The sequence below is a fragment of the Branchiostoma floridae genome, chromosome 15 (genome assembly GCF_000003815.2).
Source record: "Branchiostoma floridae strain S238N-H82 chromosome 15, Bfl_VNyyK, whole genome shotgun sequence".
Lineage (NCBI taxonomy): Eukaryota > Metazoa > Chordata > Leptocardii > Amphioxiformes > Branchiostomatidae > Branchiostoma > Branchiostoma floridae.
Window position 1 is genome coordinate 12,256,656 of NC_049993.1, and position 18,967 is coordinate 12,275,622.

The following is an 18,967-nucleotide window of genomic DNA, read 5'->3' on the forward strand; positions in this document are numbered from 1 at the left end:
CTACGGAAAATTTAACAGTTTTACATGTATTATTATGAGGCACTAAAAATTGCGATTGCTGCCAGACATTCACCTTTGACCTATAATTTTGTCGTCTGACACACGTGAAGTGAATCTGGAAAGAGATTTTTGGTGAAAAATGTTGTATCTTGTTGGACTGGGGCTTGGCGATGCGAAGGATATCACTGTAAAGGGTCTTGAGGTTGTGAGAAGGGCGAAGTGGGTATTTCTGGAGGCGTACACGTCCATTCTTACGTGTGGAAAGGATGCGTTGGTGAGTACGAGTGTGGGAGGGGGGTGCTTCAAGCAGACTAAACATCCTTTGACCACGTTGATTTGATCATATGGATGAAATGCTTTGGAATAGTTTAAGTATTGCAACATGTGAATGACTGAAGGTAATCATTATTCCACAGGAGGAATTTTATGGCAGAGAAGTTATACTTGCTGACAGAGACATGGTGGAACAAGAATCAGGTAAATTGTCTTTTTGTGTTCAACTTTGTTGTTGAATGAAAGATTTTATGTGTTCCCAAGAACCTTGCCATCAAACTATAGGTCTCTGACATCGGTCTGTGGTAAAGTGCTCGAACACATCGTGCACAGCCACATGATGAAACATCTAGACGCTCATGGCATTCTGTCCCCTGCGCAACACGGCTTCAGGAAGGGTCTGTCCTGCGAGAGCCAGCTGGTGCTTACCCTCCAAGACCTGGCCAAGAACATGGACCAGAACAAACAGGTCGATGCCGCGGTGCTTGACTTTAGCAAAGCATTCGATACTGTGCCACACGAACGTCTGCTGAGCAAGCTCGAGCACTATGGTATTTCTGGCCTCCTTCAGTCTTGGCTTAGGGCCTTCCTTACGGAGAGAACCCAGAGGGTTGTCTTTGACGGTGGAACATCTAAAGCTGTCAAGGTCACCTCTGGAGTTCCGCAGGGTACTGTGTTAGGCCCTCTGCTATTCCTGCTCTACATTAATGACCTACCCGATTCCGTAGACTCACATGTTCGACTGTTTGCTGACGATTGCTTGATTTATCGAACTATCAGCAAGCCTTCTGACGCACAAGGGCTGCAGTCCGACCTCGATGCGCTAACAGAATGGCAAAATCGTTGGCTCATGTCGTTCAACCCCTCTAAATGTCACATCCTCCATATCACCCGTAAAAAGCACCCCATCATAACTCAGTACTCCCTCTGTGGAGAAGCCCTTACCGGTGTTAAGTCCCACCCCTATCTTGGAGTACAACTGTCCGACGATTTGCGGTGGGACACCCATATCAACCACGCCACTAGCAAAGCTGGTAAGGTCCTAGGAGTCATTCGGCGCAACTTGACCCATTGTCCATCTAGGGTCAAGGCCACTTGTTACAAAGCGCTGGTACGGCCTCACTTGGAATATAGTGCCATCGTCTGGGACCCGTACACTAACAAAGGGATACAGGCGGTGGAGGCCGTCCAGCGCAGGGCAGCCCGAGTGACCCTAAATGACTACCGGCAGACTAGCAGCGTGACACAAATGCTTTCAGACCTGCAGTGGCGCCCTCTCTCCGAAAGGAGGAGGAACGCCCGCCTCACCTTTTTCTATAAAGTAGTCAACAATAATATTAACATAGACGCCAGCAATATTCTGAAGCCTGCCCAAGGGCGCACCCGGGGTAGTCACGACTTCAAATATCAACACATATTTGCACGCACCGATATCTACAAACATTCTTTTTTCCCACGCACAATTCCCAAGTGGAATGCCCTGCCTGGCACGGTTGTAAGCGCTCCCAACGTTGAGCACTTCCGTGCCAGGCAGGCGGCCTGCCCGCCCTAACCCGGGAGCCTCAGCTCCCCCCCCTACTTTTGCCCCTCGCGGGGTCATTTGGGGGTATCCTATGCAGATGCAGATGCAGATAAGCCAATTCACCTCTTCGAGCGCGCATGTGTGGCAACATGAATTGTGTGTAATATGTCAAAAGTGAAGGCCCTCGAGATATTAGCAAATTGTTATGCTTATGCAAATCAAGACAATGTTGAGACAAGCTGTTTACAAGTCAGGGGCCTTCACCTTTGACATATTACCTACAATTCCGGTTGCTACACCTGCATACTCGAAAAGTACTTATAACGGTTAACCATTAGACTAACGATACAGGCCCTTTACATTTAGACCCATGAATGTTTCATCTGTAGAATAGATTCACTTGTGGCATCTCTTTCTTTCAAAAATTACCTGGCTAAGAATTTCTAAAACATATAATGTACAAATATCATCCGAATACAAGCACAAAAGCACAGACCTTTTTTTATAGAAAATTCAAGGTGTAACGGTGTACATGACAGGCTAGGAGTACATGCACTACTGTCTGTATAACATTCTAACTTTTTTTTTCACAGATGCAATATTCAAAGATGCCAAAGAGGAGGATATTGCCTTCTTAGTGGTGGGAGATCCTTTTGGGTAAGGAAAGACATTTACAGCATCTTGATGTTCCAACTTCTACTTTAGTACAGGTTGTAGCATCCATAGTACATTGTATGTACTATTTACATAATAAAATGTGTAGGTTTGTAGAATCAACATAACTTTTTATTTCCTTACCTCCTTCTACATGTGTAATAGTGCAACAACCCACAGTGATCTCGTGTTGCGGGCAATAGAACTGGACATTCCATATAAGGTCATCCACAATGCCTCCATCATGAATGCTGTAGGCTGCTGTGGGCTCCAGGTGTGTTTATTATAGCTTACTGCTTTTTTTTATTACTTCTTCATTGTTAACTAGAGTTCCACGAACACATACCTTTGCCAAATAAACCAGGTTTGTTATGTAGAATGATGTCTGTAGACAAATGCGTTACTCATTTCATTTTCATCATAATTATATGCTTGGAGTTGGTTTATAAAATTTCGGCATTGATTATGCAAATTAGATCCCAAGTTACAATTAATTGATATCAAATTGTATCAAGCATAACTTAAGCTATCAGCATACCAAAAATCATGATGATCCTTTGATCCATTCTTGACCTATTCTCTTTCAAAGTCTTTAAATACACCCCTTACTCTCTTCCCTCTTTCTCAGTTACATATGTGACAACTTTGATGAAAGTACTATAATGGAATGCAGTGGATTTATAAACTTTCCCTCATCAATTATGCAAATTAGCTGTTAATTTGCATAATAAGTATCACATTATATAAGTCTTCACTTAGGCTATCTACATGCCAAAAATCATGACGATCCGTCAACACGTTCACATTTTCTCATTAATTATGCAAATGAGATCATCATTTGCATGATAAATATGTATTGACATTTCTCTCTTTCTCAGCTACATATGTGACAAGTTTTAAAGTCCAATCATGGAACGTAGTGAATTTATAAAATATCCTCATTAATTATGCAAATTAGCTGTTGATTTGCATAATTGGTATCTCATTATGTTTGTCTTCACTTACGCTACCTACATACCAAAAAACATGATGATCCGTCAACATCTTCATATTTTCTCATTAATTATGCAAATGAGGCCATCATTTGCATAATTGATATCTATCGACATTTCTCTCCTTCCCAGCTACATATGTGACAAGTTTGAAAGTCCTATCATGGAATGCAGTGGATTTATAAATTTTCCTCATTAATTATGCAAATTAGCTGTTGATTTGCATAATTAGTATACCATTATGTAAGTCATCACTCATTCTATCTACATACCAAAAATCATGACGATCCGTCAACACGCTGTAGAGTTATTCTCGTCCAAAGTTTGAAAGGAAACCGGCGCCTGCAGTTCCAAAAATGCCGCTAGGGGGCCCAAACTCACAGCACTTACTCTCTGCCTCGAGGGCTATCTACCACTCAAAAATCATGATCACAGCATGTCCAGAACAGGAGATATCAAAAATTGAGGTTCTGCTGCAGTACCTTAGCAAGCCGCTAGGGGGCCCATTATCGAACTTGACCTTTGTTTTCCCGACCCCTACCCACCTACCAAATATTATCGGGATTCATCCAAGACTTCTCGAGTTATGCTGTTAACAGACACACACACAGACACACACACAGACTCACAAGCCCAAAACATAACCTTAGCCATTCTGGCAAAGGTAACAATGATTTTTTATCAACTATTGTAAAGTATTTACCAGTTGACTTGAACCCTTCCATATTGCCTGTGCATCTGTGTGGTCCAAGGGCTATAGATGTGGATATGGGAAAACTTTATATAACATAAAGCATGGGAACAATTTTAACTTAAGTATCTTTTATACCACAGTATTATTGCTTGTTCTGGTCAAGTAGAAAAATTTGCTTGCAGTGTGCAGATCAGAATATAGATACAACATTGAACAATAACCAATTTTTATTAGACTTTTGTCTGTTATAAACTAAATGTATAATGTACAGCAAACTCATTATATTTCTATAATAAATTCAATAGACACGTGTTATCAAACACTGAAATAATGTCTACATTATTATATTAGTGCAGGTACAAACTGGTAAAATGGGATTACAATGTACTGATACAATGATTGTGTTTCCTCCCACAGCTGTATAACTTTGGTGAAACCGTGTCTGTAGTATTCTGGACAGATGACTGGAAACCTGACAGCTACTATGACAAGATAGCAGCCAACAGGGAGAAGGGATGGCACACGCTTTGTTTGTTAGGTACTACTAGAAATAATCAATCTTTTGTTTTACTGAAGTGTGGTCCTCGTTCTTAGTATCAAAGTATATATCAAGTTCTCTCTAAGTTTATGCAATGGACTTCTATTTGCTTGCTTGAAATATGGTATGAGTCATATACTATAAAATGATTTCAGAAATGATTTCAGAAATGAATCCTTAGCATCTTTTTCTAATACAAGTTTATTTCACTTTTTTTCAGATATCAAAGTGAAGGAACAGTCTATAGAAAACTTGATGAAGTAAGTATTACATTTTATAGTCTGTGACTGCATGTCAACTATTCTGCTTTTATTCCAGTATAAATGCCTTTTTGTTGTTCTTCCGTCATGTTCATGTACTATAACTGACTATCAAATGGTACATTTCCAGTATCAGTTAAAGATACCCTAAGCTCTGACACAAAAATATTCACTTTCATTTATCTTGTTTCACAGGGGAAGGAAAATCTATGAGCCTCCTCGATACATGACAGTGAAGCAAGCAGCTGAACAGTTTCTGGAAATAGTGCAGAAGAAGAAGGAGCAAGGGGCAGAAAAACAAGGTGAGTTTTATTATTGGTACCCAGGTTGTAACATTCTTCTATTCTGGAACTGGGATTCTGGCAATTCAGAATTGCAATTTGTCAAATTCTGCCAGGACAATTTTGGATCCTATTAGGAGGAATTCAGATCAAAATGTTTTGCAGAATGAGTGAATCATTGCACAACTAACATTTCAGTTGGTTTCATCATACATATAGGTAAGCCTACATTTATCATTAGATACTTTTCTAAGTGAATTATTTTAGATATATGGTAAACAGTCCTTCTATCATGCCACTTTCTACATTGTATATTAACCATTGTGACAGATCCAGGTCCAGGTCATTGAAAATATTCCTTTGGACCCCAAAGATATGTATTATATGGGCTACATGTATGAAGGTTAGATATCCATTAAAATAATCTCTACAACTGGATAAGATACAGATATTACTTGTCTTCATCAAGTTCATGTACCATACAATTACATGAGTCCACAGGAGGCTATGGTTCTTATTGTCTCTTGCTGAAGTTTGAGAAGAACCAGCTTACTGCCTGTGCTTCATCTGGTTCTCCAGGTTCTACTTTTACTTTGGTCTCTGCTGTGTCGATTTTGCGAATCTTGCCAGGAGGCATGTCTGATTGATCTATTGCCAGTACTGGTGTAGTTTGCTCAGTGTCCCAGACGTGCAATGTTTCCCTGTCCAGGGTCTCTGTGCCAGCTGCAACAATCCTTGCTTCATGATCATGATCTCTTTCACGCTTGATTGGTAATGGTCTGAATTCCTGTGTTGAGGATTGCTGGCTGTTAGATAGTTCTGGGTCATGTGTTGAGGTGTCTGCAGTCTGGTTGGAGGAGGCCTCAATACTTTGTGTAAGCTGCTCAGATTCTCCGGTGTCAGTGAAGAAATCTGTTAGGTCATCTTCATATTGGGTTCCTTGGCCAGTCAATTCAGTGTAGCGTGTATGTGGAGATTGTCCGAAGACAACTGTGTAGGGTGATCTTCCAGTAGTTGTGCTCACTGTTGTGTTCATGGCATACGTGACATGTTGAAGTCCTTCAGCCCAACCCTTGTCTGGATGTTCTTCAAGCCACTCTCTAAGCTTCAGTTGTAGGTCTTCATTGGCCTGTTCAATACATCCCCAAGACTGTGGGAGACATGCGTATGGTTGCCCATGAATGATGACCGGGCCTGGCCACTTTTCGGCAAGCTCATTGATGATTTCAGCGACAAACTCTTCTCCGTTGTCTGATTGCAGTATGCGGGGTGAACCAAACAAGCAGAAGGTCTGCACAAGCTTGTCGGCTACCTCCAAGGCTTGTGTAGAAGTCAGGGGATGGGTCCAGCTGTAGTTAGTGAAGTGGTCCTGAATGTGGAGTACCCATCTGTAGTCACGGTCTGGTCTGTTGGTCATGTCTATGATGTCTATCTGCATGTGTGTCATGAAGCCAAGCGAGATGACGGGTCTCTCTGCAGCTGGTTTCTTGAGTGGAGCTCTTGTAGCACACTCTCGGCAGGTGCGAAGGTAGAGCTGGACAAGGTCATGACGAACCCACGAGTAGTTGTTCTTGATTTCTTCCCAAGTCTTGTCACGACGAGAGTGGCCGACCCTGGTGTGGCAGCTGTAAATGAATAAAATTAATTAGCCATTTGCTATCTGTAAGAAATATCATACATGTGTTATGCTGAATTACTAATATGTTTTCCTTGATAGGAAACAATTTTTTTGCTGGTGTGCTGTTTTTCTTTCCTTTCTTTTTCTGTCAGTAGCCAATGACAGCTTAGGTTAGATATTAGCCATTATAATATTGTAATAATACAGGTTTGCAATAGCAATTTTCTTATCTGTTTTATTCTATCTATTCATTTTTCTCACACAAATAATACTATAAGCCTGTATTTTAATGATGGGGTCCCCAAACCAAGCAGATTTTTTACTCACTCTTTTCTACTAGCTTGACAAAGCCTATGGGGAAAACATTCTGTATGCTCGCGAAAATGTTGCCTTTCTTATAAGTCTTACAATTAATGATTAAAAGTAAAATCACAATAGGAATGCCACATTTATGAGGAAATACAAGTACTTCTACTCACAAATGGGACTATCCAAACATTAGCCCACCTTTATAATGGTGAAAGAAGGCTTCTATACCTGTGCTGGAATATTATGTTGACTGAAGAGTGTCTGCATGCTTTTTTTCTGTAAGGTGTAGGGAGTCTGTTTTGATTTCCAGTAATTCGTAGGGAAAGCCATCTTATTTACTTACAATGTACTAGTATTTTAAAGCCAGCTGCTCAAATTTGTTTACCGATAATTGCCTTCCTTCATTTTAGCGTATAAGGTATATTTTTTCTGAATTTAGCATAAAGCGTTGTCAGGACCCCCATGCAGACCCCCGCTGAAACGTTAGTTGTGTTACTTTATTCTATTTTCTCATAGAATTGATGATTGTCCTGGCAAAATTCCAATTTGTCCTAGCCTAGGAGAGATTGGAATTCCAATCTGTCCTAGGAGACCTTGGAATTCCAATCTGTCCTAGGAGAGATTGGAATTCCAATCTGTCCTAGGAGACCTTGGAAGTCCAATCTGTACATAGCTAAATGGGGCCCAGAAAGGGTAGTCTGTTGAGGTAGCCCACCTTTTCCTGAAAACACAACTAAAGTTAATGAATTATTCCTCCCCAAGAGTGAATACTACTAGTATATAGCGAGACTACATAACTGTATACCTGTATGGAGTGAAATATAATCAGACACATCAACTCACCATTTTATTGCATCAAAGATATGTTCCTTGGGGACCACAGGATGGGAGGATTTCTTGCAGTACAGAACCTTCTTTGAGTCGATTTCTTGCAGCTTGAAGTGCTTGGTAGCCCAGAACTTGAATTTGTTGCCTTCTTGGCACTTGACCCCCTTGGCTAGTTGCAATGCTTGTACTGCCTTGTCATATCTTTCCTGTGTTAAACAGTAGCTGTTCCTCTTGCTCTGTCCAAGGCTGTTGATTTGCTCCTCAACTAATCTGTAGAACTCTGCTTTCTGTTGCTCCTCTTCTGCCATCTTTAATTCTTTTTATGTTGTCAGTTTGACATGAAATCTGGAACTAGCTTGGAAGGGAGACTGACTAGCCTTTGTCTATGTAGAGTCACTGACTCATGCTGGTCGTATGCAAATGCCACTGATTTACATACAGGTGACATTGATATGTAAATCGATTCCTGGTAGAATGTCCTTTTTTGGGCAGATTGCAAATCCCAATCTGCCCCAGGAGAATCGCAGACTGTCCCAGGGCAGATTGGAATTCCAGATTACCTTGGGAGATTGGTGAACTGTGGACTGGAATTCCAATTACCTAGGGCAGACTGGAATTCCAATCTGTCCTGGGAAATTGAAATTCCAATCTATCCTAGAGGGATCCCTGATTGTCCTGAATTTAAATCTCTACTGTGTCATACACAAAGGAGGTTACAGACTACAATGGACACCTCCTTTGTTATAATAAAGGTACTAATATCCTAGTACTACATGATTGTATATTTTGATCCATGGTGTAAAAAAGCTTGACTAAATGATTATATCTTCAGTAGTTTTGCTGTTGTTACCTCCATGAAATGTCATGGAATGGAGGTTATATTTTCTGTTATGTGTCTCTGTCTGTGTAGATGATTACTCAAGAACGGCCGGATGGATTGGTTTCATACTTGTTGTGTTGGTGGGATGTGATGAAAGCTCGAATCGATGAGATCTTGGGAGCCGTATCTGTCGTATTAATCGATGTAATAATATCAGAAATCACCCCTATATTCGAGATATATTGGTACAGGCATCGTGCTGTATGTGTTTGTTAATGGGCTTAGCTGCAAGCAGATAGTGAGGTGACAGCTGTTCGAACCCCCAGTAGTTTTATTTATGTCTGCTTAGGACTGTTTGAAATATTTGTAACAGTTGGCACAGTAGTTACCTCCACAAAATGTCATGGAGGTTATGTTTTCTGTTATGTGTCTCTGTCTGTGTACAAGATTACTCAAGAACGGCTGGATGGATTGGTTTCATACTTGTTGTGTTGGTGGGCTGTGATGAAAGCTCGAATCGATGTGATTTTGGGCTCCGTATCTGTCGTTATAATCGCATCTCATTTTTGTACCGTGTGAACAGCTGATGTTATGACATATTGGTGGAAAATCAAATCACCATCTCCCTTCTTCTTTCTGAGTTTCCCAACTTCCTCCCACCACACCGCTCTGAGGCACATAGTCGAACCTCAATAATGCTAACAACCTTAGACAGTTTAAATGCCAAACATCAAGCTTAAGGAACACCACGCTACCATATGCCGTCGACCTCTTAAACGCACATTACACAATTGTCACATTTTAATAATTACTAATCAGATGGACATCCTCTGTGTCATTAAATAAATACACCACTACTTTCACATAACATTTATAACCATTACTCTCAAATACAACCGACTATAGACATACATACCATCCACAAAAAAGCAATAAATATTTCATGGAGGTATGAGGTCCCCGAACTCTAGTTGAATTCTATTTCTTAGTCTTGGTGATTACAACTTCAATCTAGCCATGTACTACATTGCACATGTATAATACAGTTCTATGCTATTATTTTAGTGTTTTAAACAGAGAATGGTAGAGAAAGCAGTACTTTGTTGTATTCAGTTTGGAATTACAAAGTAATATCTAACCTTTAGCCTAGTCAACCATTTGGCTACAAAATAAGTAACAATTTTAACAATTATCCAAAATATTCTGTTGATGTAGTCTATTTCTTCCACAGCCATTGAAGAGGACACCATCTGTGTAGGACTAGCCAGGATTGGGACGGACACACAGCAGATAGCAGCGGGCACCCTGACACAGCTGGCTGAGACGGACATGGGAGGGCCGCTTCACTCTTTAGTCATCCCTGGACACATGCATCCGCTGGAGATAGACATGCTCAGGCACTTCGCTATAGATAGGGAGAGCTTTGACACAAGTGTACATGTGGAAGAATAAATCATCTTGCATTCATGTACAGTGGTACTAGTATATCATGTTAAGATTGTATAGTCAGTGTCATTTTATTGACCCTGTACCTTTGGTGTCAAGTATCTTTGTCTCTTTACAATGTAAATGATATGTAATCATGTGTAAATGATATGTAATCAAAAAGTGCTCATATCCTGGTCTCCTATGATTTATAAATTCATTTCGTCAATGCACAAATTTATCTACTTCCACTTCACTACCAAATTTCAGTGATTTTGTAAAGAAAATGCTCGTGGTGAAAACAACCATTTTTTTCTTTTTACAAATTTAGGTAAGCGTAGGACAGTACATGTGTAAAGAAGTCGTTGATTTATGCAAAATATACCAAGGGGAAGACAAGTAAACAACATAAATTTGTTTTATCAATTTGAATCTGTTGAATATGAAGTTCAAAATGTGTTCTAGACTGGTGGAAAAGAGGTTTTTGATTAATTTAAATGTTTCAGACCCATAGATTTGTCTAACCTGTCCCAAATCAGGGATGCATACTTAAGTTGAGTAAAATGGTACTGTCTAGTTCCTTCTTCAATAACAACATGAAACAAGACAGCAATACAAAATGACATACCCTTTATTTCATTGAGTGTTCTTCTAAATTGTGCATGAACACTTCTACTGCTATGTTTACATTTAAAAGAAGGTTTAGAAGAAAGAAACATGGCCATGTTTAATGCAGCACATGTGGAAAACATATACATATGTAGTAGTCTTCACACACACACAGGAGTCAAAATACATTGTTTCTACCATGACCAGACACATAGTTCACATGCAGTTGGCTAAATCTTTTTTATGTCGTACAAAGATCAAGCTCCATGGTCAAGTAATACTGACCACATGCAAGTCCCATAGATTACATAGTAACCATAGCAACCATACAGAGTAACCATAGAGATTTGTTCTGCTTCTATTTTTGCATACAATGAAGGCGAGACACCAGAATGCATCATTGTAGTGCTGAGGTACAAACAGGGCTTACTCCTTTGCTAACATGCTTCCCTTTTATCATTCTTGCACCTGAAAAGCTGCATTGAAAGAATCTATTTATACAGATGGTAGGTTTTGAATGTTTTTTCCTGCTTGAGTATACGTCTAGTAGTCTTTTGCAAAAAAAAATTTAACACTTAACACGTTTAAAAGTTATCAGACTGAAGAAAGTAGATATCCAATTCAAAATAGCAACAATTCTACAAGAGCTTCAACCTGTATGTTTGATCTTGTCAAGTCAATTTAGAAATACATTATCAAAGTTACAGTGTTTATTAGTATGGTGGTTACATGTAGATACTGCATTTTTGAACCTTCATAAAAGGCTATGAAGAAATTGAGTATAATGAAATCCATCCATGTTTTATGTTTTTCAGGAATCTAAATTTTTGTAAATCAAATATCTAAATCAATACTTCTTCCAAAGTCTATTGTAATTTGCCCACTAAAGCATCAGAGCAAAGTTTTTTTTACAGTTACTGTACAAACTGGTCTTTTTTGCAATGGAACCAGTATTTCATCTCCTGAAGCCCCCCTCCCGCAAAAAACATGTTAGTAGTGAATCATCTTTTCTGAAATCCATTTCCCCAGCCCCACTCTATGGTTATGACATCATTACCCCAAACAAGACTAGTATTTAATTGCTAGCACAAATAAATAGTTAACTCAACTTGTGTGCCAAGATCAGGATTTGACTTGATACATTGTGTTTGATGATATCTTGAACTAACATTATCCCACTGTTTAAAGTTTGATTAATTTACATGAAATAATACAAGTAAAAAAAGGGGGGGGGGCACATCCATAATATAGCTGGACACTTAAACATTTTGGACACACACAAAAAAGTGCACGAAAGCAGAGCAAAGCAATGGCAACCCTATAAAATGGCACATTTAGCAAAATATCTCTTCAGCTTAATGGGGCTGGAAAAGCAGTCTGGTCAACGATGTTTGAGATGTCATGTTTGTAAAATATCTACACTTTCTCTTACAATTTTTAACCCGTCTACCCCAATCCCACTTTTTACTTGTCCATCCAAATCCAACTATTTGCGCCCCTTCTGTTTCCCAACTGTTCAACTGGTTGCATAAAAACCCCAACAATCAATAAGTGTTCTATAAATTCCTAACAATATCCTCGAGCTCACAGATCCTCTTTACACAATGCTTTTTGCTCTGTCAATGATTTGGCAGACAGGAAGTTTTGCTATTGTCTCTACTTTTCTTTGAAGTGATCATTTTGAAAAGAGTAGATATACATTGTGCCAAGATGTCATTGATGTTCCCAATTTTTTTATCTAGCACTAACTTATACTTATTACCCGTCTATAAGTAATATAATGCATATATGGGGTACCGCACGATATAATCAATGGTTCATCCCCTTCCCTCAGGTAAGCACTGCATAAATGATAAAGGCTAATCTCCAAGCAGATGTTGGGGTGGAAGACCGTAATGTTTTCTGACATATCCTCACCCCAATTGTCAGGAAACAAAGCAACACAGTCTGAAAACATTACAATCTTTCACCGCAACATCTGCTTGGAGATGAAATGAAAGAGTCTAGGTTCCAGTAACTATAGAGAAAAGGAAGTAGAAACTGATACAGTTCTTGCAATATAAGATTGAATACATAAGTCTAGGAAACATGCAGTTTGTAAGCATTTTTCATGAGGGTGGGCTATGCAAGCAAGCTGAGGTTAATGGTTCAGTCCGTCCACTTGTTGCCCCGGCAACCCGGCCCCGCCCTGAGCCGACATCTGCATCATGCCTTGCCCGAAGCCGTACTGGCCTCCTGCGGAGTAGTTCATGTTGGCGTTGGTGGTCTGGTTGGTGAAGGCGGCGGGCGAGATCCCGCCTCCGATGGAGCAGGGCGTCGGCATGGTGCTGACCCCGCCCACCTGCCTCACTGTGGTGCCCCCCGCCACCGTGGTTGGGTGAGAGATGCACGCAGTGTTGGCTGGGGATGGGAAAGTTGAGAATCATAAACATTATTGACAAAACAATACAATAGAAACACAGTAGACATTTGAATGAAGACTCATCTGTGTTGGTAGAATACATAGTTATGAAGTTGAGCTTTGTTCCAACACAGAAGAACTCACCACAAATTTTTGGTCTATCTTGATGAAGGTCTGATGAAGGTCAGCGAGATCAACCGAAAATTTATGGGGAGTTTTTTTTGTCAAAGTTCAATTTTGTAACTAAACACTACAGACATTTTTACATACTCATCTTACTGCAATCCATGAACCTTTTTAAAGACTTGTTTGATGCTACTGTGACCACTGTTCTATTCAAACAACTATAGTTACTGTATGCATACACATTTGTCGACATCGACAGGAGAATCTATCATAAAAACATTTACATGTAATACTGCAAGGTTAAACCATCAAAGGTAAGATAATATCTTGTCTAGATTCTCTATCATCTCAATGCCATTCCCCACTGCATCAAATAATTTACAACCCTAAGACATGAAATGCAGTACATCAAAACCAGGGCTCTAGCCAGCGTCCGTTTTTCCGTCAATTGACGGAAATTTGCTGCGTGTGACGGAAAAATTTTAAAACCAATCCGTCAACTTTGACGGACAAAAATCTGATAAAAGCTCCTTGGTGGAAGTTACAGGCTGCTTGGGGACGCCGTCCATGGCCGTAAAAGCCACACGCTGTTTGTTTTGCTATTGTTATGATTGTTGACAATGTGTGTCGGTGCCCTTTCGCATACAATAATCTCATTAAAACCCGTTTTTCAAGGTCTCGGTTCAGTCTCTCTAACTCCTGGAATTGTGTTTTTGCGACAATGGGAATTGGCAGACGGACAAAATGTCGAGCTGGCTAGAGCCCTGATCAAAACAAAAAGAGCTCTCAGATTTTATCAACTATACATCTCAACATCCAAAGATGCCAGGAGACCCAAAATCAATATCAACATTCATCTTCCCACAACACATCCAAAGATTCTTATGTTATGCTGACACCAAATATGCAAAAACACACATACCCAAAGCAAGACCTCTATTTTCATGCCACTGCTCCTTACCAAGTGGAATGAGGTTAGACTGCATGATGTTGGCTGCGTTGCCGTCGTACCCGTTCATGGCCACCGCGTGGTTACTGGGTACCACCTGCGTCGAGTTCCCCACGTTCGTGGACAGAGTCAGCGACTGCCAGTAGCTGTCCGACGGCGATGACGTTCCCGTGTGGCTCCCGGGTGGCGCTGCTGGCGTCACTCCCGTGTACCGGAAGAAGGGGTTTTTGAGATCGAGCGTGTTTCTTGAAGACATGCCCGTTCCTTCTATCTCTAGTTCAATCATGATCTCATAGCTTTGTCTGAAAGAAGGCAGATACACACAAAAATCCACAGAATCCTTTATTGGTATCTCCTGTTTAATAATGGTAATAAATAAAATAGTAAAAAATAATAACGTACACACAAAGTACATGTACTGTACAAAGGCAGAACTTGGGCTGTTCTTGATTATACTTTTTATATACACTGCACTTTATAGCAGCTTTGTCCTGGTACATGTACCATACACTCAAATACTGGCATATCATAACAGCAAGCTTCATGTTACATTTGCAAAATAGCAATTACTCATGCAACTGGATGTGACTTTAAAACGTCTGAACATTTCCAAAATCATATCCAGTTGCTTGATATTAAGGAATTGCTATTTGGCATATCTTATTACTTGGATTTCTAACCTTCATTGACGTTTCATGTAAAATCTTTATATTTTTGGTCCTTAATATGTGTCTGGTATATACAAAGGTAAAATCATACTTGCCCCAAGAAGCTTGTTTTGAAAGAGAATTTTGACAGAGAACCAATCAGTTAGAACAGTTCCTGTTTGGATGCTTGAAGCATAGTTCCTTTCTGTACAGAAATTTGAAAAACTCTCCAAACTTTATGAGATTCTGTAACAGCCTTCACAAGTAACCAGACAGTTACCTGGCATAGTACACAGAATTCCTGCCACATGAACGTTTTGGCATCCTTTCTGTGGTGAAAACCACCAACAGTGTCTAAGAGCATCTACTATACTTCAGAATGTCAACATTGTCCCAAAATTCTGAAAACATTTGCTAATGGCATAAAAACAATGTACACCATGTTTTTCTTTATTTCTGACCTGAAATTTGCCCTTTTGAACTTGGGAAATAGACTTCTAAATTTCCTGGGGTAGCATGCCGCCACTCTCTAGGTTTTTGCTACTTTGTTTTCTCCCAACATGATAAACTGAAGTCAGGTGGGAATAAGCTGGTTCATGGTTCCAACTGCACATGTGCAGTGTGATGCACTGTGGGTAATATGTCAAAGTTGAAGGCCCCTGAGACATAAACAAACAAGTCTGAACATGTAAGAAGCGTTGTCTAAACATGTTAAGAACCTCGTAAATATGCAGTTGGAACCCTGAACCTGCTTATGCTATTAGTACACTTGGTTTAAAACACAGCAGATTATTTTCTATCCCCTGTTGACTGGTTTGGCACGTGGTACACAAATGTGCGGTGGCGGCGGTAGCAGTAGCAGTCAGCAGCCACTAGTAGTGGGGGGGCGTCCCTCTTAGTAAAATTGAACATAGGGATTTTTCAGGTCAAGTTTGTTGTGTGACGATTGTCCCGTGGCATCTACTTCTAGCCCAATCATGATTTCATAGCTTTGTCTGTGGCAACAACAAAATGGTGGAAGGAAACATCAGAGGTTCTGATACACCAAGTGTCTAGTGCTGTCTGTATTTCCTGCTATACTGGCCATGGCCTGTATATAAACCACATGTATGTGGATAACACAACTTCTTGACATTTCTGTAAGTAAATGAGATTTCTATATTCATAAAGAGTTTTTTTTTCTACTTATTTGGATTGATTCCCAAGTTCTGCCTTCAATACTCAGTACCAAAGCTTGAAAATACCTCCATCCAGGAGGCGTTACCAAAAACAATTTGATTTGCAACACAAGTTTAGTCAACAAGTGTTCTTATAACTCAGAACATGGTAAGACCAGTTAACTCCCACACGTGCAACAAGGTTGAAACAAGGTTTGAAACAAGGAATGAAAAAAACACAAGAGTCATCACAAACGCAGAGCCTTGTAAGTTGTATGTTACAGGTATTGGGATAGGTACATAGATGTGAGTTTGAGAGTTACCTGGTCCATTCTTTAGTAAATGAAACAACACTCCACTCTTTTAAAAATCTGTTAGTGTGCCTGAACAATAACTGAATTGGTAAACAGTACACAGCACCCTCTGATGAATTTGAGATGGACTGCAGCACTTTACTGTGATCTCTGAATAACAATCAATATTAGCATCACTAGTTGATTTGGAGAAGTGTGTTCAGGCTTAGATAAACCAAAATATGTCCCAACATTCTGATGTTTAAATACAAAGAAAAGTGCAGTCGTTACTTACCTTTTGTTAGCCACCAAGGTGGCTACTCCAGACACGACTTGACCGACTTTCACAAACAGCGGTGATCGCAGCAGACAACGAACCTGAAAACCAACAAAACTGTTGAATCAAAACGAAGCTACCATATAAAAAAACGTAACCTAGAATACATGCATTTGTATATTTTAACATCGCTAAAGGTCGAATACAGTATCATCCAATTATGACATGGCTGTTTAAATCTACCTTCAGAAAGAGGTTCCCCAAAGATATGTAAATGGAATAGCCCAACATGATGTCACAGGGCTCGAAATACTGGGTGCATGTGCACCCAGGTACACCCAAAATTGGAGCTGTGCACCCAATTATTTTCTGTGGGTGCACAGGGTGCACCCAAATATTTTCTTAGGTTTATGTATGTAAAGATATTAAAGTATACTAGTATACAACATATTCGTGACATCTAAGTGTTAGAAAGATAATAAAAAATGTCTGTCATGGTACTTGTTTAAGAATTTGATAGCTTGTAACTAAGTTTTATTATTAGGTTATTACTTAAATTCAAGTGGTGCACCCAAAATTTTTTTGGTGCACCCAATTTTTTAAGCTGGGTGCACCAGTGCACCTAATCCCAAAAATGAATTTCGAGCTCTGCTGTCATGACCTACCTGGTACCAGTGGGTAAGAGGCTCTGTTGGGGCAGTTGACAGCCATATTGTCTCACTGGAACACAAACAACATACAACTCACATACACTATCTACACACATGACAAAATGCCAGAAATTTACACTACAACTGTACAGCAATTGTTGAGTCAACTTTACACAGCATTCCTTTTTTTCCTCCATTACCGTTTCTGCACAAACTAAAGCAAGTAGCCAGGTAATGCCCATTTTGTACCAATCCAAATTGCCATCATCCAATGCCTTCCAGCCTGTCCCTTACATAGACACTATTCCAACTCACCTTGTTCCTATAAATGCACAGTCGAACCAGAAAGCAAGACCATGGATGGAGCCTGAGGCCAGCATCTCATATCTCAGGGGAATCTCAATTCTGAAACACACATGTCACAAAAATACTTTAAATATTCCCAGTGGTTTTAGTTTTTGCAATTTCTGCAATGCCTCTCTACTACAAAGTCACCACAAACATGTGTTTATGTGTTTTGAATATCAAATAGACAAAAGATTAAATTAGCTGGTTTCAGGAGCACAAAAGTCTGACTCATTGAGGTTTGAACTATACCTGTCAGTACCAAGGAGGTTTTGCCAGGTGAGTCCCCCATTGTATAAGCCATGCTTTTCATCATTAACCAAACAAGTTACAGAATTTTAATTTAATTTAACTTTGTTCCACACAGTTTTAGCGTGCTTAATCCAGTGGTTAGTGGCCCTGGCTCTGGAACTAGAAGCAGTGAGTTTGATCTGTGTCACTTGTCCCTTGGTACACAGAAGTGACTCCATCACTCACCTGTGGAGGTCAGTCTCATCTGCAGTCTGGAAATCCACAGTGTACTTCTCTGTCTTTGCCATGCAGATTCTGATGTCAAACGTGTCCTGTTCAAACAATACAAAAGCATGAGCTTAGCAAAAAGAGTGCAAAAAGATCTCATATGTCTTTTTTTAATTGTAGTTCACTGATTATGCAAATATGGTTTTGATTAGCAATACACTGTCAATTGATCATTTCCTACTGCTCTGAACTCTATTTCCTGTCATCCTTGCCTAAATGACCTTTTGCCCTTCAATTCCTGTCACTCTGTGGTGAGACTATTGTATTGTTTCCTTTACTGCCTCCTTTAATGCATGGTCTGGTTGTAGTTGTTCGGTTGCCAGGTAATAAGATATGCCAAAAAGCAGTTACTCAGGCGACTGGGTATGGTTTTGGAATCAATGGTCTTGTTTCAGGTGCACAAAAGTTTGACTCATGGAGGTTTGAACTAAACCTGTCAAAACCAATAAGGTTTTGCTAGGTAAGTTCCCCCATTGTATAAGCCATGCTTTTCATCATCAACCAGCCAATAAAAGTATTTCGGGCACAGCTATACAAAAGTACAATAAAAGATTCTGTCCCTCATCATCATCATCATCGCGGGCTGCTTGCCCGGACCAAGTCCACCCTCTCCTTCCAGACTTCTCTGTCCCCCATAGCGTTCTTTAGGTCCTCGACCCGAAGCCCCACATCACGGGCAAGTTGGTCTATGTAGGTTAGTCGAGGTCGCCCTGCATGTGTATACCCGTGTGCTGGCTTCCACAGTATGAGTTCACTAGCAAGCTCTGCTTTGTTTCTAAA

General features: G+C 40.0%; 3 protein-coding genes across 5 annotated transcripts in view; 1 reads left to right on the top strand and 2 right to left on the bottom strand.

Annotated features, from left to right (window-relative positions):
* Positions 1-50: 50 nt before the first annotated feature.
* LOC118432428 (diphthine methyl ester synthase-like) lies at positions 51-11,316 on the top strand. Its single transcript, XM_035843992.1, has 8 exons — positions 51-274; positions 417-477; positions 2,389-2,452; positions 2,615-2,723; positions 4,553-4,673; positions 4,894-4,933; positions 5,129-5,235; positions 10,021-11,316. The coding sequence occupies exons 1-8, from the start codon at positions 140-142 to the stop codon at positions 10,239-10,241; spliced, it is 858 nt and encodes a 285-aa protein (XP_035699885.1). The 5' UTR covers positions 51-139; the 3' UTR covers positions 10,242-11,316.
* Positions 5,242-8,318, bottom strand: LOC118432424 (KRAB-A domain-containing protein 2-like). Its single transcript, XM_035843986.1, has 2 exons — positions 7,985-8,318; positions 5,242-6,839 (listed from the first exon to the last, which is right to left on the bottom strand). The coding sequence occupies exons 1-2, from the start codon at positions 8,275-8,277 to the stop codon at positions 5,729-5,731; spliced, it is 1,404 nt and encodes a 467-aa protein (XP_035699879.1). The 5' UTR covers positions 8,278-8,318; the 3' UTR covers positions 5,242-5,728.
* Positions 10,828-18,967, bottom strand: part of LOC118432423 (histone-arginine methyltransferase CARM1-like) — a 22,492-nt gene continuing 14,352 nt past the window's right edge. For 2 of the 3 annotated variants that reach the window (XM_035843983.1, XM_035843984.1), the window contains exons 9-14: positions 18,146-18,231; positions 17,639-17,728; positions 17,339-17,393; positions 16,692-16,774; positions 14,273-14,601; positions 10,828-13,223 (exon numbers count right to left, since the gene is read on the bottom strand). In XM_035843983.1, the coding sequence (XP_035699876.1) occupies positions 12,964-13,223; positions 14,273-14,601; positions 16,692-16,774; positions 17,339-17,393; positions 17,639-17,728; positions 18,146-18,231 (903 nt within the window). In that variant the 3' untranslated portion in view covers positions 10,828-12,963. The remainder of the gene's footprint in view (positions 13,224-14,272; positions 14,602-16,691; positions 16,775-17,338; positions 17,394-17,638; positions 17,729-18,145; positions 18,232-18,967) is intronic. The other variant, XM_035843985.1, reaches the window with a different exon arrangement.